General features: G+C 34.0%; 1 protein-coding gene across 3 annotated transcripts in view; it reads left to right on the forward strand.

The window, feature by feature from the left end:
* The window catches only part of CEP350 (centrosomal protein 350), a 99346-nt gene that overhangs the window by 64767 nt on the left and 11145 nt on the right, over window positions 1-23434 (forward strand). For 2 of the 3 annotated variants that reach the window (XM_016205022.2, XM_016205023.2), the window contains exons 28-36: window positions 4869-5068; window positions 7611-7822; window positions 9276-9420; window positions 13074-13234; window positions 16027-16163; window positions 18844-18926; window positions 19936-21944; window positions 22776-23183; window positions 23282-23428. In XM_016205022.2, the coding sequence (XP_016060508.2) occupies window positions 4869-5068; window positions 7611-7822; window positions 9276-9420; window positions 13074-13234; window positions 16027-16163; window positions 18844-18926; window positions 19936-21944; window positions 22776-23183; window positions 23282-23428 (3502 nt within the window). Of the gene's footprint in view, window positions 1-3690; window positions 3814-4868; window positions 5069-7610; window positions 7823-9275; window positions 9421-13073; window positions 13235-16026; window positions 16164-18843; window positions 18927-19935; window positions 21945-22775; window positions 23184-23281; window positions 23429-23434 lie in introns of all 3 variants that reach the window. The other variant, XM_087827642.1, reaches the window with a different exon arrangement.

Raw genomic sequence — 23434 nt, forward strand, 5'->3', positions numbered from 1 at the left:
TGAATGTAAACTATAATTGAAAAATAAACTTTTAAAATATATTTACTGAAAGCAAAACAAAAACAAAAAATATTTTTGGTATTGCCTGACCAATAATGAAATCTTCGCCATATCTGCTGAATTTAAAAAGTTAAGGATTTGCAAAAGAAGGCTTTTGATATTTCATTAAAGAAATTTTAATTAGAATTTTAAAGAATGAATTACATGTTGCCTTAAATTAGAAATATATTTTTCTTAGAGAAGGTTCTAGACTAAGTGTAGTAGCTGAATAAATCCTGATAGTTTGTTAATGTATTTTCATTTTCTTTACTTTCTAGATTAGGAATAATATACCTGTATTATTTTATTTATTTAAGTATATGCAAATTATTAGATAATTTTGAGTAATAGAATAGATTTTGCTATAGGAAAAAAGTACTAGACTGCATTTTCTTTTAGGTCAGTACTATCTATATCCTCATTTATCTTTCTTTTTGTTTTTTTAAATATATATTTTATTGATTTCAGAGAGGAGAGGGAGAGAGAGAGATAGAAACATCAATGATGAGCAAGTCATTGATCGGCTGCCTCCTGCACGCCCCTGACTGGGGATCGAGCCCGCAAACCCGGGCATGTGCCCTGACTGGGAATCAAACCCCGATCGCCTGGATCCTAGGTTGGCGCTCAGCCGCTGAGCCACACGCTTTCTTTTGAATATCATTAAGAATGCTTAGGGACTGGGGGGAGGTAGAAGAGGGTATAGACAAATTTTATTTTTACTTATAACAATACAGAATTAAAGAATCCTACATCAGAAAGAAATTTTTTTAAAAAATATATCTTTATTGATTTCAGAGAGAGGAAGGGAGAGGGAGAAAGAGAGATAGAAACATCAGTGATGAGAGAGTCGTCGCTGATCGGCTGCCTCCTGCAGGCCCCCAACTGGGGATCAAGCCCACAACCCAAGCATGTGCCCTGACCAGGAATTGAACCACAATCTCCTGGATCATAGGTTGATGTTCAACCGCTAAGCCACTCCCGGCCAGGCGATCCAGTAAGAATTTTAAAATTATTTAGAATATTAGGTTTTTGCTTTTGTTTAATATTTTTCAGAACCAAATGATTTTAGAATTAAAAGTTTCATTTAAAATTTAGATCCTAATTTTGCACTTTCAAATTATATGGTTTTATAATATGTTGGAACAATCTACAATTATAATAGCTCAGTGGGGGTAAAAAAGGTTCTCATTTATGTCACATGGTCTAGCAGTTTGTTGTGGTATTAAAAAAAATGTGATGAGGTATTTGAATGGAAAATTATAAAACGCTGTGGTTAAAGGGTTTTTAGGGAAGTCATCTACTATAGTCCCTTAGTTTTACAGAAAGAAATTGATGCCCACAGAGATTAAGTAACTTGTCCCAGGTCACACATGTCAAATGGCAGAGCTAGAGCTAGAACCCTGCTTTCCAGACTTTAGCCAGCTAAAGTTAAAGTTCAGTTAAGTTGGCCTATCTACTTTTAACTTCAGATGTTCCAAAACACTACATTGATGACATAAAAGTTATCTAAGTAGAAACTGACCCTTCTAAATAGGTCAGTTGACCTATTTATTGAAACTGGATAAGTGCCCATTAGCTGATAGCTGGAGTTGAATGGCTGCATAGCTCAAGTTTAGAGTGTGAAAGCGAAAATTACTCACGAATTTCTTAAGATTTAACATTATAGAAACATAGTAATCTCCATACTGTGTTAAATCTATTATATATCTAATCCTAGTCCACTGTTCTGTTACTGTCAGAGGTCTTGTTGGGGTGGTGCCTTAACACCAACTATAAAATGTATTAGTAGCATTTTCTATTAGTGGGCATTTATATCTTCACAATTCACAAATTTTATTTCTTACTTGTGCAGCATCTGGAAGGATTAACTCTAGTGTGAAATACTGCTTCTTTTATCTCAACTTTAGTTTATTCAGCTTTTAAAAGATATTCTTTATTTCTAGAATGTACATATATTAGATAAGGAACATATGTTCTGGGAAGAAGTTCTAACTTTAAGTTAAACTTTTCTTGTACTGTTTCTTAAGCTATTTTATTTTCTTTTTCTATTAGCCATTTCTTTTGATGTTCATTTCTAACCTAGACCTTTTAAATATGTTGTTTAATCTTTACAAATGAAGGAAATGATCAGTATTTGTTTTAATAGAGAAAATTATACTTTATTGTGCTGGACAAAAAAATTAAATTGTATCTTTTTACAGTTTACTTCACGTTTCAATATTCTACTTTTTGTACTAGGTCATGCATGCATTTAGCGGTTATACACTTAATAAGAGGGTGGGTGAAATTTGATTGTTATGAATAGATTTTTTTTTTTGGACCTTTTGCCAAGTATGTGTGTTTTTGCATAATATTTTGATAACTGACATCAAAATAAGTTTATTATACATTTATAAAGAATGGCAAGGAAGATTGCAGTGTCTTACTGAAATTAGGCAAAGTTATTTTTCCTTGAATTTTGGTGTAGAAAATCAAGGCAATCCAGATGTGTGTGTGTGTGTGTGTGTGTGTGCGCGCGTAATTGAAGGGGAGGTGAAATACTAAGGTATATGTGGAAAACAGACATTGAGGTAGTCTGTTTTCTAAAAATATACATGTAGGCAAGATTCTACATACTTTTTAAAATCCAAATGAGTGGCTGGATTTATACCTAGATTTTCTCACTTCTGTGACATACTGATATTATTCCTTGCCCTTCCAAGGCAATCAGTGTTGCCTTGATCTACAAGTTATTGTTGTGTGCGTGTGAACAGGAGCATGCTCTGTCAAAGAGAATTAACCTTTCCAAACTATTACTAGACTTATTTATCTTTTCATGTATATAATGATCTATTTGAGATTTAAAAAGGAGGGAAACTAGTGGGGGTTTGCTATTTTTATAACTTTAACCTATGTAATTTTCTTACCTTTAACCTTGTGATTGAGATGTCCAGAGCATGATTTTTTAAATTGGGACTAGCTTAGTTTACTCTTAATTATATGTCCTGATATATTCTAGAATGGATATTGTATTTCAACATTATTATTCAAGTGGGCCTTTTGTTAAATATAAAGCAAGATACGATACTCTACTAGGTCCTGTTAGTAGCAGTAAGTTTTATGTTGTAGAGGTGAACAGTGTATTTTTATTATAAATTGATTTTTTAAATTATTATTTTCAAGTTGATTACGATGGTAAGATTAAGTAAGGCAAATGTAGTGCTTTTTTACTTAATTTCAAGTTTAAAATATATGACAAGGTACAAATATAAAAATCACTTGCTCAGAATTACACATGTATGTAGAATTGCTGATATATAGGTTCACAGCCATTATTGTTGTACTCTATGCTAAAGCTTATGGGAAAATTTATTTAGCTGCGCAATGTGCTTCTTATTACTTTGCTTACAAACAAGTAAATTTACCTGAAAGTATAGATGATGGTTAAGCAACATGAGAGAAGGCACGTTTATTCAGAAATCATTGGTAAGGTCTATAAAAAGTACATGTTTTATATGTCACACAGAGTATAACACTTGCTTTAACTGAGTAGCTTATAATGTTCTTCAGGAAACATATTGAAAGTTCCTCACTCAGCTCTTATGCTTTCCCTTTCTCATTCTTTCTGCCTTTTGATCTCTTGGTTTTAAAATCTTCCTCCTTATTTTGTAGACACTGCTCTCCTGTTCACTACTTCTTCTCTGTCTTTACGTCTCATCACTGGGCCTCTCTCAGTGTCTGTTTTCCCAACCTTCATCCCAAATTCCAGCTGTATATCTACAACCAGTTGGTCAGGTAACTGCACCTTTTTCAGTGCACTCTTTGATAGAGCATGCTCTGTTCTTTCTGTTTGTTTCGTTTGCTTCTTTTCTCTTTTTTTTGTCCTAACAGCCTAGGGGCCTCTTGTCAAATGTCACATAGGTTTTACCTTTTTATTTCTACATTAATTTGACATGCTGACTGTCCAAGAAGTGGAGTGACAGTTCCTGTGCTTTTTATTAAGTGTTTGTTGGGTGCTTGGGTGCATTTTTGTCGGTTAGCTACCACTGCAGATTTAATACCAGTAATCTAAGCAGCCCACCTTTAATTAGCTGTGGCATCTACATTTGAGGAGAGTTTCATAGTAACTTCTTAGCTACTCAAAAACTTTTCCTAAAATCAGTAATTTCTCCTAATGTTTTGGAGCTAAGATATACTGGGCTATAGATTGGGTTAAATTGAGAAATTTAGGCATTTGGTGCATCCTTTATTCCAGTAAATAAACAGTTATGCTTATATGCATAAGACATCTGACTGTGGTGCTCAGTTTTCTCTCTATGGAAAACAGATTAACACCTGACATTGTATCTCTTAGGTAATGGGTACCAAATTCACTATGCCTGAAGCAAAACCAGACTGAATTTGAAAAAGGGACATAAACATGTTTTTTGTTTGCTTGCTTGTTTGGGGGCTTTGGGGTTTGTTTTTTGTTGTTGTTTTGGTCTTTGTTGCTTTGCATTTGTGTGTTTTCTGGCCTAAGCCTTCAAAAAAAACTTCTTATGTCTTCTCTTATGAAAAAGAATCACCTATGAAAAAATGAATGTATAGTATCAGTCATGGTTGTGTGGATGTTGTGAAGATTTTCCCCCTGAATTTACCACTCTTTTTTTCTTTGCTCCAATTACAAGTAAAACATAAATTCTCTCATTTTCTAAGTTGACTTATCAAAGCTTCTGTTATCTCAAGCTTTTTTCAGAGTAGTGTGAATATACTTTTTCACACAGCTTGTTGATAAGGTGCTGAGTGATAGTGCTCTCAAAGTGATTTCTGCCTGTAGATGTGTTCTCTCATTGTTCATGGTGTGACCATAGGTTTCTGACAAAGCGGGAACAAAAACTAATGCAACGGCGACAACATGCAGAAGAGCTGCTAGAGTGGAAGCGACGTTTAGATGCAGAAGAAGCAGAAATTCGTCAAATGGAAAAACAGGCTTTGGCTGCCTGGGACAAAGAATTAATAAAACCTAAAACTCCTAAGAAAGAACAGGAGGACCAGAGAACAGAACAGAAAGGTAATAAATACTCTATTCAGACTACAAACTAAAGCCTAATATAACAAAAGATTTACTTCATTTTTTTTTTTTAAGTGAATGAGTAAGGGTGTTGAAGGCGATACATGTACAGATGCTACAGAAATTGGAAAGTTGGGAGAATATTGTGAATAACTTTGTGCTAATATACTTGAAAACTTAGAAGAAATGGGTAAATTCCATGAAATGGAAATGGGGTATTCTATGACCAAGTAGAGTTTAACATAGATTAAAAAAGTAATAATGTGGTGAATTACTTAGACAAAGGAGAAAAAAATACATGACATCTCAGTGGATTCAGAGAAGGCACTTAATAAAATCTGAAAAACATTTGTAATAAAAAAAATCTCAGATCAAAGTAGAAATAGAAGGGAACTTTCTTTATTTGATATAGGATATCTGTTAATAAAAGCAGCAAACCAGACCTAAAACAGACATAATTAATGATAAAGCATAGAAGACTTTCCCTCTGGATTTGGAAATAAGACAGATGCTTATTTTCACCTAAGGAATGAAAGGAAGAAGCAAAACTCTTCATTATTATGGCTTAAGCTATGCAAATAGAAAATCTAACATTCACATGACAGTTATTAGAATTAATAAGTGAGTTTAACAAGATTGCTGGATATAAAATCCATAAATAAAACTCAATTACATGTCCATAGGCTAGCAGAAATTGGTTAGAAAAATCTAATTTTTATGAGAGCTACCATATATAATAGAAATAAAAAATATGAAGTACCTAAGAATAAATTTAACAAAAAGTATACAAGATCTTTATGTTTATAAAATTAAGAATTTTATTGAGATGTTAGAGAAGACCAAAATAAATGGAAAGCTTTTCCTATTCACACATAGATTCAGTGTCATGAAGATGTTAATTCTCCCTGAATTTATCTATAGATTCAAGACAATTTAAATCAGAAACCCAGCAAGATTTCTTCATAGGGTTTAATAAGCCCATTTAAAAATTTATATAAAAGGGCAATGGACCAAAAAGCAAAGACAAGTCACTCCTAAAGAAGAACCACAGAATGCAGGAACTTATTTGACCAGATAGTAAGACTTCTAAAAGTATAATAATTTAAATAATATGATATTTGTACAGAGATAGGCAAATGAACTATGAAACAGCCCTGAAAAAGACCCCTGCATAAGGAAATTTGACTTTTGACACAGGTAACTTTGCAAAGTAGTGAGGAAAGGAGGGACTCTCCAATAAATTTTTGTGGGAGAAAACAAATGAAGATGGATCCCTATATGACAATATAAAAAGATCCATCTTGGGGCAAAGAGAAGCTTAAATGTTACAAAATTATAGAACTTTTGGAAGACAGTATTAAAGAAGTATCTTTATGGCACCAAGGGGAGGGCAAGATTTAATATGTTATGCAAAGCAAAAACCATAAAGGGAATGATTGGTAAGTTCGACTTCAATAAATTAAGAATTTCTGTTCATTAATACACCATAAAGTAAAACAAGGTAAGAGATTTGCAACACATCTGACAAAGGAATAGTATCAAATATATGTAAGCAGCTCCTATGAATGAAAAAGAAAATAACAACTATGTTGTTAAAAAAAAAAAAGAAAAAAGGGCAACCAGAGTGGCTTAGTTGGCTGAGGATTTTCCTGTGCACTGAAACATGGATGGTTCGAATACTGGTCAGGGCACATTCCTGGGTTGTGGGTTTCATCCCCAGTCGGGGCATGTATGGAAGGCAACGGCAACCGATGGATGTTTCTCTCTCTCTCCCTCCCTTCCTCTCTAAAAATCAATTAAAAAACATATCCTCAGGTGAGGGTTAAAAAAGAAAAAGAATTTTCTGTTTAGTGTCAAACATATTTCTGTTTTCTTAGAAAGAGCAGAGGCCACAGTGGACATGAAATTCCAGAGGTGTCCAAGACAGCACTACAAATTCTGAAAATGTTAAATAAAATTTATAGTATATCTCCATTGATGCATAAACCCTACTTTATTCATTTTTATTGCTATGCAGCATTTCAGTATATAAATATACCACAATTTATTCATTTCACTGTCAATAGACGTTTGCATTTCTTCCAGTTTTTGACCATTATAACAATCCTGCTAATGACGATGTACATGTCTCCTGCTGTTTATATGCAAGATTTTCCTAGGATATATACCTGGGAGTGGATTTGCTAGATCACAGAATTTTAATCTTTTCCAAATTCTACCAAATTGTCTTCCAAAGTGTTTGGACCAATTTTCACTCCTAAATGAATATATGAGTTGTAATTGCTCTGCATCTTCAAAAACACTAAGGGTGTCAGTAACTGTCATTGCTGATTATATGTTATAGATAATCTCTGCGTCAGCCAAAATTCTTTATTAGACTAACAGATTTTATAGTAAATGTGGTTCATTAAGTGATAGGATTAAAAAACTGTATTTAAATGCAACTAGTGAAATTATGCTAAAAGAAATATAAAGTATAACAGTGGAACATTTCCCTTGACTAGGTTGTGTACTTTTTTCTGTTTTTACTCTCTCTTTCTAGAAATAGTAAGTGAGACGGAATCTCCAGTACCTTCCTACTCTCATCTACACAGTGAAAGCTCTATTCCAGAAGAATTGGGCAGCCCTGCTGTTGAATATATACCATCTGAGTCCATAGTTCAGGAGCAGCCAGGTAGTCCAGATCACAGTATACTTACTGAAGACATGGTTTTTTCACAAGAACTGGAATCTTCTACTTCTCCTAGTAAACATGTAAGTTAATCCGTATTTATATCTTAAAGCTTTAGGGAAAAAAACCTGTCTAAAAGGTATATTATTAACAGTTATATTCTTGCTGTTAATGACATTGTCAACTATCATTTATACCTGTAACATATATTATATGGCATTTGAATAGAAATAAAGCTTTTCATTGATTCCTAAAGATTTATAAATATACAACTTTCTACTTTAGTGACTGTTATAAAATTACATTCTATTAAGTCTATTAATATTGATGGTATAGGAACTTCTAAGGTCTTTGATAAAGATAATATGTGGGACCATCACAAGTTATTATTAAAATCTGTGTTTTGTCATATAATAGAAACAATTAAGAGCTTAAATCATACCAGTGTGCCTTTTCTGTAATGTAGTTTATAACTGCTCTATAACTCATAATAAGAATAAAAGTATGGTTTTAACATTTTAAGGCAGGATCTGAAATGGCTATTGATTTTAAATTAGAATAATGGTCACTTTTAGAATAAAAATGTTTTCCACATTGTCCTTAATTCTATGCTTCATAAGTAGAACTTAGCTGGTAAAAATTTAAGCTACAAACTTAACTTTTTTCTTTTAACTTGACTTTATAAAGTATATAAAGGAACTAACGTAACAATATCAAATATTAAATGAACACAAACCTTGTGAAAGCCTGTCTATGTTTAAGAAAAATAATCCGCCTAAATTCAAAATGAACTGCTCTTTGTTAAGGTTTATTTTTACTGTGGGTGTGAAGGAAGAGTAGCGTTTCGCTGCTGGGAGATCAGTGAGCTGCCTGTGTGTGGCACACCTGAGGGATTCGGAGGGTGAAATCATTTTTGTGACGAGCCCGTTCATGCTCTGCTGCAGAATATTCCAGTGCTTTGTGTGCGCACTGGAAAACAGAGCTTTTAGGTTATAAAAAGCTTCTAATTAATATAACTTTCAGGTTAGTGCTGGCTGCTAGCTGATAATGGGCTTGTTGTATAGATAATTGACTTGTGCATGATTTCTACCTTCCAGGAATTTACAGCCAAACTATGCCTTTTGACACAATCTTATTATTTTATTACTTGCCATAAAATGATTAGATTTTACCTAGCATACTTATTGAGTTTCAGGATAGCCATCATCTGATTGATACTAAAAATTAGGTTTTTTTCTCACAAGAAAATATATCAAAGAAATCAAAACTAGTGTGCCTTAAAGTGGTTTTTATAATAATAACTAATATTTATTGAGTGTTTAGTTACCAAGTGACAGGTGGTATGCTGGATGCCTTATGTGGATTATCCTCACAGTGCTATCCTTTATAAAATTTGTGAACTGTTTTTTCACTTTTTATGTCATAGAGTTATTTAAAATTCGTTGTAAATATCTTTAACTGGTTAGTATCTCAAGTTTTAAATAGAATTTACAACTACATCACGGAGAGTTTCTGTTTGGTTTTCTGTTTGAACAGTCACCTCCCAAAAGCTGTGCGTCTGTGTCAAAGCAGGAGTCTAGCAAAGGAAGTCATAGGACTGGAGGACAATGTCGTCTACCTGTCAAGTCCCATCAACCCAGTTACAGTTGGTCAGATGAGTCATTATCTATGACACAGTCAGGTAAGACTAATAACGAAGAGTTTTTTACTTCGTACTGTATTTGAATTTCTCTTAATAAGCTTTGTCTAACCATATGCTGCTATGATGTTATCTTTTGTTGCATTTGCTAATAAGCCTTTTTTCTTCCCAAGATTAAATTGCACGATTCTTTGCTTTTCATTGATAAGTAATTATATCCCTAATTACACTAAATATGACAGACTTAGATTATCTAGTGTTGACGGGCATCATTTATTCATCAGGCATTTAGTATTTTTTTCTATGTTTTAGAGATGCTTACATGTTCCTACTGCGCTCTATGCTTCCACTTACACCAGACAGCACATCAGTTGTAACCAAATGTTACCCAACAGGTCTCCCCTACTAGAATACAGACTCCTGGAAAGGAGCATCTGTGTCTTGTTAACAATTATAACACCAGCCGACCCTCCTAGCAGGTACTTTGCATTGCATAGGTAGATCTTTATTAAATGTTTCTCGAATGAATTAACAGTGACCACGAGGAGAGATGGAAGGTGGTAAAGCAGGATAGCATAAAGCTCAAAAGAGGAAAAGCAGAGAATAGACTGTAGATCGCAGTGGAGAACATTGTCTGTTTTTCCATAACCTCTATCCCACTATGAATATCTGCAGTATATAGATTACAAAAGAATGAGCAGCCTCTGCTTTAAAAGACTTCAAGGTGTTAGTTGATCTTGGGAAATATATCTAAACAGAATGCTCAGTTTATGTAGGATAAATAATACCATATTGAGTGTGTCTTCCGAGCTCATTTTAGTGAAGCAGTTAAATTGAAACAGTCTAAAATCTTAATGCCAGTTTTTCACAGCTCAGCCATGCCAACTCATAAATTTTTCTTTTTTAAAAAATTTAAAAAATATTTTTATTGAATTTATTGGGGTTCATCACCATTTATCCCCTGTATACTCTTTTCTACCTCTTCCCCCCCCTTTTTCCCCTCTAGTAATCATCATGCTGTTGTCTGTGTCTATGAGGTGTTTTTTCCTGCTTAATCCCTTTGCCTTTTTCACCCAGCCTCGCAACCCCCCCTCCCTTCTAGCAGCTGTCAGACTGTTCTCTATCTATGTAGAGTCTGCTTCTGTTTTGTTTGTTTGTTTATTTCATTACATTTCACATGTGAGTGAGATCATGTGGTACTTGTCTTTCTCTGACTGGCTTATTTTACTTAGCATATACCTAGGAATAAATTTAACCAAGGATGTACTCAGAAAACTGAAGAAAGAAATTGACGAAGATACAGATAAGTGGAAGCACATACTGTGTTCATGGATAGAAAGAATTAACATCAATAAAATGTCCATACCACCCACAGCAATCTATAGATTCAGTGCAATTCCTATTAAGATACCAATGGCATATTTCATAGAACTAGAACAAATATTCCAAAAATTTATATGGAACCACAAAAGACCCCGAATAGCAACAGCAATATTGAGAAGGAGAACAAAATTGGAGGAGTCATGCCACCTGATATCAGGTTATACTACAAGACCGTAGTCATCAAAACAGCATGGCTCAGTTGGTTGAGTGTCACCTGTGCACAGAAGGGTCACGAGTTTGATTCCCTGTCAGGACACATACCCAAGTTTCAGATTAAATCCCCAGTCGGGGTGAGTATGGGAGGCAACCGATCGATGTTGCGCTCTCTCTTCCTCTCTCAAATCAATTTGAAAAAAACCACCATATCCTCAGTTGAGGAATAAAAAAAAAGTGATGTTTCAAGTTTTGGAAGCACATAAAGCTTATCAAGCTAAAAGAATATATAGTTTTAGAAGATCAGAGGTATGGATTTATACTTTATCTTAGAAAGATTATAATTTGTAGCTCAGTTTGCAGTCCTGTCCCCAGTTATTGTACTACTATCATTAATTGAATCACTATTATACCTACCACTGAGAGTTCAGAACCTTTGAATGCTGAAACCAACTGATTATTTTTTCCCAAAAATTAAAGCATGAGGGAGGTAGTCAGTAGCTCTTTCCTCACCACCACCTTCTTTAGTTTTAAACTAAAAAATGTATTACCTGCAATATTGCCACATAAAAATGTTTGTTTTATATGATCACTAATACTGCCACCATCTACTGTGCTTATATAGTAGTTCAGGTACTAGTGCTACATGCTTTACATACCTTATTTAATCTTCACACCAGTTCTAGAAATTGGTAAGGGTCAAACACCTTACCCCAATTACCAGCAGTAGATCCAAAACTGAAAATGGCCTTTATCAATACTTCATTTTATGAGTGTTGATCAATAAGTAGTGAACTTTGCCCAAGCTAAGGGCTCAGTGTGATGCCACTACTCATATACCTTACCTCAGTGACACAGAAATGACAGGAACTTAGATTTCATTATTTCTAATCCAGATATTTGGATCACATTACATATATATATATATATATATATATATATATATATATATATATATATATTCTCTTCTTGTATTTAAATAAATTTGCAACTAGTTCTTATGTAATTTAATCTGAAGTACCTAAAAAAAATGCAGGTTATAAATTTAAGATGTAATGTTATTGTTGTATATCTGCGTCTTCAGATTTGTATATAATAATATTTCTATTTTAACTCTATTAAATTTCTCACTCAGCATTAGTGTTTGGAAATGACACCATTGTGATTCATGGAGGAGGTGTAAGGAATAGTAATTTTTTTTAATGTAATTTCCATGTGTAGTGAAATAAGCATTGTCTTTAAATGATACCTATTTTCATATATATGACAGTAATTATAATGAAATGTCCTTTTCATGATTTTGCTATAACTGGACAGCTATTCTGTGTGTGTGTGTGTGTGTGTGTGTGTGTGTGTGTACAGGGTGTCCAAAAAAAATGTTTACATATTTTAACAGCTGATAGCTTAATTTTGAAAATGAAATGTATTTTAATAAACACTGCCTTTATAATTATTCAAAGTGTGTGTATACATTTTTTGGGACACTCTATATGTGTATGAACTTTTGGGAAGAAAATAAGATTTAACTAGCTTCATTTCACATATTTTAAGAGTTTCCAAAGAAGGGTTACAGCAGAGTATATTTCTTTATAATTTTCTTTTATGTGGTATTAGGACATCAGCTGATGACTCACAAGGAGTTTAAAATGGTAAAAGCTAGTTTGATTTTAATATGACTTTAAAACTATTAAATTGTCTATTAATAGGAGAAGGACAGTTAAATATGACTAACTTGTCACTAGGAAATAATTCTTTACAGAATGTCCAAATTTCACTAACCTAAAAGTTTATAAACTTCCAGCTGTTTATCTTTCCAAGATAGCGTACCTTGAAGTTTGTTTACAATTCCAAACAGTATGATTAGAAAGTGAAAATAAATAGGAGGACCACTCCCACCAAAAAAGTAGAGATTTAAGGGAAAGAAGAAATGCAAATGGCTAATAAATTTTTTTCAAAAGCTCAAATTTCTTTTTTTTAAATGTTAGGTTGACTACTTTTTTTTTAAGTTTATCTTTCAATTACAGGTTACTCAGTATTATTTTGTATTAGTTTCTAGACTGACTTTATTTAAGTGGAATATTACATTACTGCTTTTTATTAGTAGTTACTGAGTTTATTTTTAAGTTAAAATTAAATAAAAGATTTTGTATCTCTTTCAGAAACTACATCTGACCAGAGTGACATTGAAGGTAGGATCAGAGCTCTGAAGGATGAGCTGCGGAAAAGAAAATCAGTTGTGGACCAGTTGAAGAAGGAACAGAAAAAAAGGCAGAAGGAAAGACTGAAAGCCCAGGAAGCTAGCCTGATCAAACAGTTAGAGGTTAGACATGGGAAGAAAGGGGTTTAATGTCAGGGCTAATGCAGATGTGACACCTCAAATGTTTTTAATATTGTTAATAAAGTAATGAATTAGGATTTTTCAGTATTTGTTTGGTGCCACATTTTATCCTAACTCTTAAAAAAAAATCAGGCTATCTAAACACACTTTTGCTTACAACACTAATTTAAATATTAAAATAGTAAATATTATAATGTTAAGTATTAAAGTAAATATTAAAATGAATTACAGTATTAAAGTTTTTTTCTGAATCAGAAAGATTACACCCAGAAAGATTGATATCCATGCTCTCTTAAGCAAAGAAACATCAGATAAATCTAGTTATTGGAATTATTACTGCCTTAAGAAAATTTTTTTTTTTATTGTTAGAAGAATGATGTTTCATGCCACACAACTTATTAGTATGGCTCTTTGTACTATTTGGATGGCCCTAAATAACCCTAAACTTGACTTTTCTCCAAGACCTAGCAACCTTCCCTGATTCTTCGGGCTGGAAACCTGATTTTGACAGCTTCCTCATTCTGTTTTCTCCTATCCATTCAGTCACCAGATGTCATTGGTTCCTTTTTATAAAGTTTCTTGCTTGTCCCTTCCCATTGCCATTGCCATCAAACTATTTGGCAGTATTTGACCTCTTGCCTCTACTGTCTGCTTAGCCTCTTAAATGTCCCTGCCTCTGGTTACTTCCCTGTTGCTTGCATACGTTCTGCCAGCCTAGTGTTCATTATAGAATTGATCGGAACTTCCTGTTCATCACAAGAGTCCTTTCTCTTGGCATCACCAGAGAAGATCATTCAGCTTCTACCCAAACACTTCCAGTAATAGGAAACTTCACATTTTCAAGGGAGTTGGTCTCATTATTGGACTCCAGGTGCTCTTAAGTATTAGAAAGCTCTTTGTTATGTTTAGCCAAAATTTCTGTCCTTTTGATTATCCTCATGGTAACACCAAACGTGTTCCTCCTACATTTTTAAATTCAGTTATCAAATATTCAAGTGCTTGTTTATGTGTCCAGAAGTCAGCTAATTACTTCATATACTTTTTTCCTTTTATTCTCAAAGAAATGAAGTGTGGATATTACTATCCCTGTTTTGCAGATGAGGAAACTGAGTTTCGGTGAGGTTGATGATATCCAGGGACACATAGCTCAAATGTGGTAAAGCTAGGGTTTTACTCTAGCTCTAATTCTAAATCCTGTGCCCTTACTATTCTACTGTACTATCTTCTACCTGGAAAATAGGCCTACTCACAGATCTGGAAAAAGTGGGACTGGGAACTGAGATTAAAACTCACACAGATGTTTAGAATTAAAAAAAAGTGGTTAAGAAACAGTGTCCATACTGGGAAGTTCATGCTGGAAAGTAGTGGGAAACAAAGTTTAAATATAAAGAATCATGTTCAGGACCTTAGAAACCAGACTGGTAAGTTTAGACTTCATCCTATGGGTCAGTAGTCTTCAACCTGACTATACATTGGAATTAACTGAGGAGCTTTTTGAAAAATAGAAATATCCCAGCTAACTCCTAGAGATTTTTATTTAATTGGTCTAGGGTAGGGCCCAGGATTTAAAAGCACTACTATAGGTAATGAGCCATTGAAAGTTGAATGAAATCTATTAGATTGAACAGCATTGCTCAAAAATGTTCATTAATGGATATGTTAACGAAAAAGATCTGTAGAGAAGTGCCATAAGGATCTGTTTTAGTCAGCATTTTATTAAATGGTTTAAATAAAGACCAAAGAAAGTTCTGTGTTTAGGTTTTAAAAGTATAGTATATGATAGAGAAATATATAATCATAGCAATTCACATTTTTAAAAAGTCTTTTGGATTTTATTTGACCACAGATTTACTGAATCATCTACACTTATATAAGTATCATTTTCTGATCTAAGACATCATAATCCTCATATATACTTAGCAAGATAGATCATCTAGCTGTATTGTATGTTTAATACCGGAAGTTACTTTATTAAAACATTGAGAATTCAGGGGAAGGTAATATGGATAGTGGGAGTTGTAAAAGTAGGGATTTTAGTCCAAGTTTTAGGAATCTTTAGCAATAGACAAGCATCTATCTGCTTATTAATTCTTTCTATAATATTTATTGACAGCCTGCTTTGCGCCAGGCACACTGGACATACAGTGTTGAACAAAACAGCTATAGTCTCAAATAGTGAGAAATGTAAAAGTAGGGATTTTAGCCCAGAAAACTAAAGAGAGATTTAATAGATGGAGAGCTTGCCTTAAATCTCATACAAATGAGAATTATAAATTATTGAAGTTTTATTTACAGAATGCTAATAACTAGGAAACATTTTCTGCAATTCTGAACTATCATACTCCCAACCTCCCTTCTTTCTCTTCAGGATTTGTATTCCTAAGTGCTTACCCCTTAAGAAGCATACTGCCATCGAAATTCAGCATAATGCCTAACTTCTTTAAAATACCATGAAAGTATTAGGCCATCCTCTAAAGAATAATTATTTCAGCTAAAGAAGTTTTTTAATGTGGCAGAGCCTGAATTATTGCTTCATAAGTATTAAGATTCTGCAGATTGAGACTTTATCATTTCCTAATTGATATTAGGATTACAATGCTACGTACGTCTTGCTTAGACAATTTCAAGAATGTTATACAAACTGTTGTTAGAGCTCTCAGGAATGATACTGATGCTGGAAGAAAGATTTTTACATTTTACTGTTTGAATATTTTATAATTTAAAATAGTTTTTAAAATTCTGTATAGTGACTCCTCTGATTTTCCTAAACTTAGTCATATGATGAATTCATTAAGAAAACTGAAGCCGAGCTTAGCCGAGATTTGGAAACATCACCAACAGCCAAGCCTCAGATTAAAACGCTCTCCTCAGCTTCTGAAAAACCCAAGATCAAGCCCCTTCCACTGCACAGGTAGAAATTTTTGATAACTTCTCTATATTCTGCCTTGTTTGAGAAAAGAATAAGGAAAGACTTTTAGTAGAAGCTATCTTAAGTAACTATGAAGTTGTAGTAGTAAAAATATTGGTTTATATTTTTAGTTTCACTAAAGTAAAATTATTTTATATGATATAATTAAAAGTCAAATTTATAATGTACAGGCTTTAAAATATATTTTGAATCTTGAAATCTGATAGGTGCGATGAAAATACTATTCTCTAGTATTGCTAATCTTAGCATTGTAAGTTTGTATAGACTTTTTGAAAAACAATTTGGCAATGTTGCAAAAGTCAAAAACAGTTTGTAACTTTTGACTCAATAATTCCACTTTTGGAAATCTGGCTTGAGAAAATATAGGCTACTAGAAATCTCTATTTGCAAGAACGTGTTTATCACAATATTCTTTATATTAATAAAACATTGGAAGCAATCTTTATGTCCAAAAATGGGTGAATAGCCCAGTAAGTTATGGTCCTTTGCAGGGTAGAATACTATGCAACCAGTAAATACATACACTGAAGACACTGAGTAGCAAGATAAGAATAGATAACATGGCATATAAAAAAGTTAGGTTGTAATATTCAAAATAAATTTTGAACAATGAGTAGGGATTAAGCAGGTCAGTGGGACTGAGAAATAGGAGACGTTTCAGAGAGAAGAGCATTCATGTATGACCAGAAGCATATCATAGAAGCTGAACGTAATAGGATTTTGCTAGAGTGAGGAAAAGAAACTAGAAAAATAAATAAAAACCAAATTGTGAAAACTTTATACTCATTCTTAGTAGTTTCTATATTATTTTTAGATGTAAAGCCTTTCAAGGTTTTAAAAAAATATTTTGGAAAATTTTCGTGTTTGTTACAAAAGTAATACAGACTCATTACAGTTAATTTAGCATTACCTGAGTTTGAATCTTGGCTACAGTTCCAGCTAGCTATTCAACTTTGGTCAAGTTATTTAACCTCTCTGTGCTTCAGTTTGTTTGTTTTAATTATTGAATTTTAGAGGGAGGAAGGGGGTGCAGAGAGAGAGAGAGAAACATCAATCAGTTGCCTTTTGCACATGCCCCAATGGGATCAAACTGCAACCTGGGTCTGTGCCCTGACTGGATATTGAACCTGCTACCATTTAGTGCACAGGACGATGCTCCAACCAACCGAGCCACCCAACCAGGGCCCTGCTTCAGTTTTTTAATAAAGATTTATATTCTTGTAATAACACTTGACTAATGAACTTGTTATGAGTGTCAAAAGACTTAACTTAGAACACGGCCTAGCACATAATTAGCACTATGTATTAGTTACTATTATTATTAGAGTATTCAGGAAAGCAGTAAAAAAAGTTTAAATCATATTTAAACTATCCCAAAAAACTGAATGTCAGCAATTAGATATATTTCTTTCTAGGATTTTTTATGCTTAGGTTTTGTGTATATTTTTGTTACATATACATTTTTTCATTCTAAACTGTAAATTTTATCTTAACTTCTACATAATATACTATTGAATGGTTTTAGAGTTTTATTAACCAAGCTACTGAAAGATTTTAATCAGAGAATGATACAATCATATTTGTGTATGGAGAGATCTTTCTGACTACAATATGAAGGAAAGATAGAGGGAGTAAGCCTAGAAGGAGGGAGGAAGTAGTCTGAGCCAGGCCTCAGACAGCGGTAATAAGAATAGAGAATAGGAGGTAGATTTTCGGAATATTTAAGTAGTAGACTTGACTAATTAAAGGGCTCAGTAGGGAAGGAGGGGAAGTTTAAGATGATTCCCAGGTTTCTCTTAAGTAGTTGGTTGGCCAAGGTTTTATTAACCTAAAAGCTATAATCCTCAGGTATCCTTTTGTGAGAAGTTCATGATTTTGGTTTTAAAATGTTAATTTTGAGGTGCCTGTAGTTCATCTAAGTGGCATTATCCAGGAAGGATGTCAGGGTTAGATATATGGGGATGAGCAGCATATAGGTGGCTGAAGCTATTAATACAGCAACATCACCCAAAGAAGGTATGCATTCAGGGAGAATGAAAGGGAGCCAAGTATTAAATATGATAAAATAGCAACATTTAAGGCATTATAAAAGGCAGGAGTAACAGCCAAATGAGAGATAGTAGCATAAGGTGGAGGAATAAAGAGTTGAGGGGGGAGTTGTTTTTGAGGCTTGAGGCATACTTATAAGCTGAGGGGGAAAAAATCTCCAGAATAGAGGACTAAAGACAGGTAGGAAACAGAATAGATAATTGAGGAGTACCATCAGTGAGGCTGTGGAAATGTGGGGGATTTGGGGTAGAATGGGGTTCGAGCAGTTAGCTTTGAACAAGTGTGAGAGACACACCTTTTTTTTCCCTGCAGACAGGAGGAAAGGCAGTTGGAATGGCTGTGAATATAGATAAATTTGTAGGTTAAAGGCTGAAAGCAAGAAATTCATGCTGATGGCCTCTGTTTTTCTCATTAAAAGAAGCAAGATCATCTACTGAGAGTGATGAGGGTCAGAAATAGGCTTGATGAAAGTGGCAAAGGTTGGAATACCCCCTGTGGAGAAGAAGTGGTTTTCTAAGAAGACTGCTTTTTGTTATTAGTTATCAGCCATACATTTATTTTGTTATTAGTTATCAGCCATATATTTATTACTGTTCATTAATTTCTACCTCAGATCTGAAACAGCAAAGAATTGGAAATCACTAACAGATTCAGAACGTTCCAGAGGATCCCTGGAGTCCATTGCTGAACGTGTTGGTATGTAACTAGAAAAAATGATACTATTATCTACATAGACTGAGGGTTTATGCTAATACCTTCACAATTCTCCCTTTCAGCTTTTGATTAAAAAATTAACTTCTTGAAGATAATAGATTATTTAATATTTTAAGTTACTTTTATACTTTAAGTGATTTATTGATTATGTATAAGTTATATGAATCAGTCTTTATTGTCCAAAATTTATGATTAAAAACTGAGGCATAAAGACATTAATCTAAAATGGCTGAGTGTATCATCAGCATCTCTAAATTCCCCCTTAATCAGATTCCATTTTTGATACTATTTCTCAGGGTAAGTGGTTATATATATATTTTTTCAGTTTAATCCAAAGAAAGATGGGAATTATTGAAAATAAAGTATAAGTCAATGAGGAAATAAAACAGAGGCATGAAAAGCCTATCTAGTAACAATGGTGAAATAGCAATTTGAATTCAAAATGTTTAATTCTTGGTTTGTTAGCTCATCAGATCTTACTCCTTTCCTTCTGTTTTTTTGCAATTTTAACTCTTAAAGAGTTATATTTGCAGAAATAGTTATCTTTTTTCGTTCCATATTTTGCATTTAAGAGCTTAAAGTCCCCAGGAAAATTCATTCTTTTGGAAGTATATATAGAAGTATATTTGAAGGAGGGACAAATATAGTATATAGTATTTGTCACACAATTCTGTTTTTGCATGATTTAAGAATGATCATGTAATTCAATGCCTCCATAAACTTAGATCTATTTTTCTTCACTTTATAAGTTAGGATAACAAGAAAGTATTCTAACTTTAAATTTTCAGTCATTTCAAATGTTTGTTTATTTGTTGTTATAGTGTATTCTCTTAAAGGAAAAACTTACCTTATGTTGTAACCAAAACAGGTGATATTTATTGACCAAAGTGTTTTCTCACTAAAATTTGGCTTTTATTTAAATTTGGTTCCAGAAATTGAGAGATCGTGATTGAATAATTTTTATGTGAATTTTTTTTTTTTTCCCTTTAAGATGCTGCATTGGCAGGTTCTGACAGATCAGTATCAGAAAGGTCTTTATCTACTTATGCAAAGAGAGTGATTGAATTGGACATTCGAACAGAAGAGCATTTTCAGACTTCGTCTCCAATCCTTAGATCATCAAGGAAAATCAGAGCAGAATCTGGAGATTCCGTAGAAAATATACCTTCATTACCTCTTACCCTTCCCAAAGAATTAAATGCCCCAAATAGAATTCTGATTGTGTCAGGTGCTAAGGTTGAAGAAGAAGCTAGTCAAAAGTCAGAAATACATGAAGTAAAGTACACAAAGTTGGAGGAGAGTACGGTTGAAGAAGACTATTTTAAACAATCTAGGAAGTCTGATGTCTTACTAAAACTAGACCTGGAACAGGGAGATTCATCTGAAATTCTTTCAAGGAAAGATATTCCTTTAGATGCTATAAGTGTTCAGAAAGACTTAGTCAGATTAGCCATTGAAAATCTTAATAAAAAAGAATCGGAAGAGAGACGACAATCAGATCAAGATACAGATCATAGTCAAAACATCCAATCAGAAAGAGACATTCATCAACAAAAGAACATAAAGGAAAGGGACTTGTCTTTGTCAGAACATCTTGCTCCTAAAGAGAGATTGTACTCTGAAGATTTTGAAGTGTCTTCTTTCAAGAAAGACATTTCAGCTGAATTATGCAAAGATGACTTTGATATGTCATCTTTGTTTTCCCTCAGGAAAGACTCTCAGTCTTGCAGAGATAAGTTACAGCCAACAAGAAGCTCTAAAAGTAAAGCCAACAGCTTTGGTACTGATGATGAAATCAGTGAGTGCCTCAGTGAGAAAAGCCTTTCTATTCATAGCACTATCCACTCTGAAAGGCTATTAGAACTCAAGTCTCCTACTGAGCTCATGAAAAGTAAGGAGCGCAGTGATGTAGAGCATGAGCAGGGGGTAACTGAATCCTCTTCTTTGACTTCAGTTCCTGCTGCAGATGAGTTACTTGATTTCCATATCGGTGATAGGGTGTTGATTGGCAATGTTCAGCCAGGAACTCTTCGATTCAAAGGTGTGACTAGTTTTGCTAAAGGATTTTGGGCCGGAGTGGAGTTGGATAAACCTGAAGGAAATAACAATGGAACATATGATGGCATTGTATACTTTGTGTGCAAAGAGAAGCATGGTATTTTTGCTCCTCCCCCCAAAATATCTCACATTCCAGAAAACTTTGAAGACTATGTAGACATAAATGAAGATGAAGACTGTTATGCAGATGAACAATATCAATACAATAACCAAGAACAAAAAGATACAGAGAGTCCCACATTAGATAAAGAAAAGGGTGCAATTGAATATTTGTATGAGAAATCTTTACCTAGGGTACATGATGTAGAGGCCTCAGTTGATAGAAGCCTTAAAATAGAAACAGACAACATACAGGACATTTCTGGGGTACTTGGAGTCCATGTTCATCAGCAGTCTCCAGTGGATTCACTGATTTCTTCAAAGGAAAACAAAGACCTTGTTTCTGGTGCCATAGAAGATGTTTCCATTGCTGTAGAAGACGATACTTTAGACAATACCTTTTCTGAAGAATTAAAGGAACAACAACAGTTTACAGAAAAGGAAGAGAACCTGTATCCCGAGGTTTCAGAAAAGCTTTCTACCCCACTTCTGGACCTTTTAACAAGAGAAAAGAACCAGTTGGAAGCCCAGCTGAGGTCATCGCTAAGTGAGGAAAAAAAATCAAAGCAACAACTAGAAACCGTCAGCTTGCTAACAGACAGTTTATTAAAAGTCTTCGTGACTGACACAGTCAGTCAACTACAACAAATTAAAAAAGCTAGGAATGAGAAAATCCAGCTTAGCAATCAAGAGCTTCTTGATGATGATCAGAAGAAAGTACCTCCCCAAGGCCTATCCCCAAATCTTGAGGAACAGTCACCAAGAGTTTCAGATGGCTTCTTAAGGTCTGAATTGGATGATGAAAAGGAAGAGATTTCCTCACCAGATATGTGTCCCAGACCTGTAAGTTATTTTGCTTAGAAGAAATGTCAGTTAACCTTACCTTTGTGTGCATTTTAACTCAGATTTTTGTGTGTGACGTTATTTATTAGATGAAGCTCACTGTACTAGTTTTTAAAGGCCTTGTAACTGTTTTTCTTTCTGAAGTATAATTGTCCTCTATTATGTCATGAGTGGTCACTATAGGGTTGTCACAAACACTGACAGGTGTATGTTGAATTGACAACTCTTGAATACTGTCCACAGATTAGATTCCCTTTCGGATTCATTGAAATCTATCCCATGGAGCTTTCCAGTGGTTCTCAACCCAGTTCTTTTTTGCCTATGAAATTATTTGTCCTCATATCTACTCAGCCATAGTTGTTCTGCAAAGATTACCAGTTATGATATTGATTCTGGTAAAACTGAATTATATCCACTATGACATATACTGAGACCATCAACTTGTTTAAGTTGTCCATGGACAGTTGAACAAAAGTAATGATTTTGGGTAACTTGAGCCAGATAATCACTAAAGGTGAGAAATTTTATGTCCCAGTTCCATATCCCAGAGACAAGACAATTCTGCAGAAACAGAATAATGATGATGCAAAAAGGAAACAAAAACTAATCAATAAACATTTTATAAAAATTTAGCTTATGTAAGCAGAACTATGGGAAACAGGATAGTTTTTTTCTTAAATTGTTCATTAGTAGCCACCATATTGTTTTTGTTTTGCTTATTTATTAGAGATATAGTAAATATACACATATATTTGCTTTGTCTTAAAAAAACACCTTAAGTGATCCGAGGTCACTAAACGGTGTTCTATTTGAATGGTCCCATTTCTGCAGGAGAGTCCAGTGTTTGGTGCCAGTGGGCAGGAAGAGCTTGCTAAGAGACTTGCTGAACTCGAGATCAGCCGGGAGTTCCTGAGCGCACTGGGAGATGATCAAGACTGGTTTGATGAAGATTTTGGCTTGAGCTCTTCTCACAGGATCCAAAAAAATAAGGCAGAAGAAACAATTGTACCTCTAATGGCAGAACCTAAACGAGCTCCCCAAAAGCCATGTGAAACACTCTTGGCAGTCCCACATACTGCAGAGGAAGTAGAAATTCTTGTGCACAATGCAGCAGAAGAACTTTGGAAATGGAAAGAATTAGGTCATGATCTTCATAGCATCACTATTCCTACAAAGCTGCTTGGCTGTGCCAGTAAGGGTCTAGACATAGAAAGCACTAGTAAAAGGGTCTACAAACGGGTATGTAACATAACAGGCTAATTCTAACTTTGAAACACTCTCTTGTCTGAAATTTGGTTTCTTAGCCATTTTATTTTGTTTTATTTTTCTCTATCAAGGCGGTTTTTGATTTAACAAAAGAGATTTTTGAGGAAATATTTGCTGAGGATCCCAACTTGAATCAACCTGTTTGGATGAAGCCATGCAGAATCAACTCTAGTTATTTCCGACGAGTGAAAAATCCAAATAACCTCGATGAAATCAAGGTAAAC

The sequence above is a fragment of the Miniopterus natalensis genome, chromosome 19 (genome assembly GCF_054644295.1).
Source record: "Miniopterus natalensis isolate mMinNat1 chromosome 19, mMinNat1.hap1, whole genome shotgun sequence".
NCBI classification, from domain to species: Eukaryota; Metazoa; Chordata; class Mammalia; order Chiroptera; family Miniopteridae; genus Miniopterus; species Miniopterus natalensis.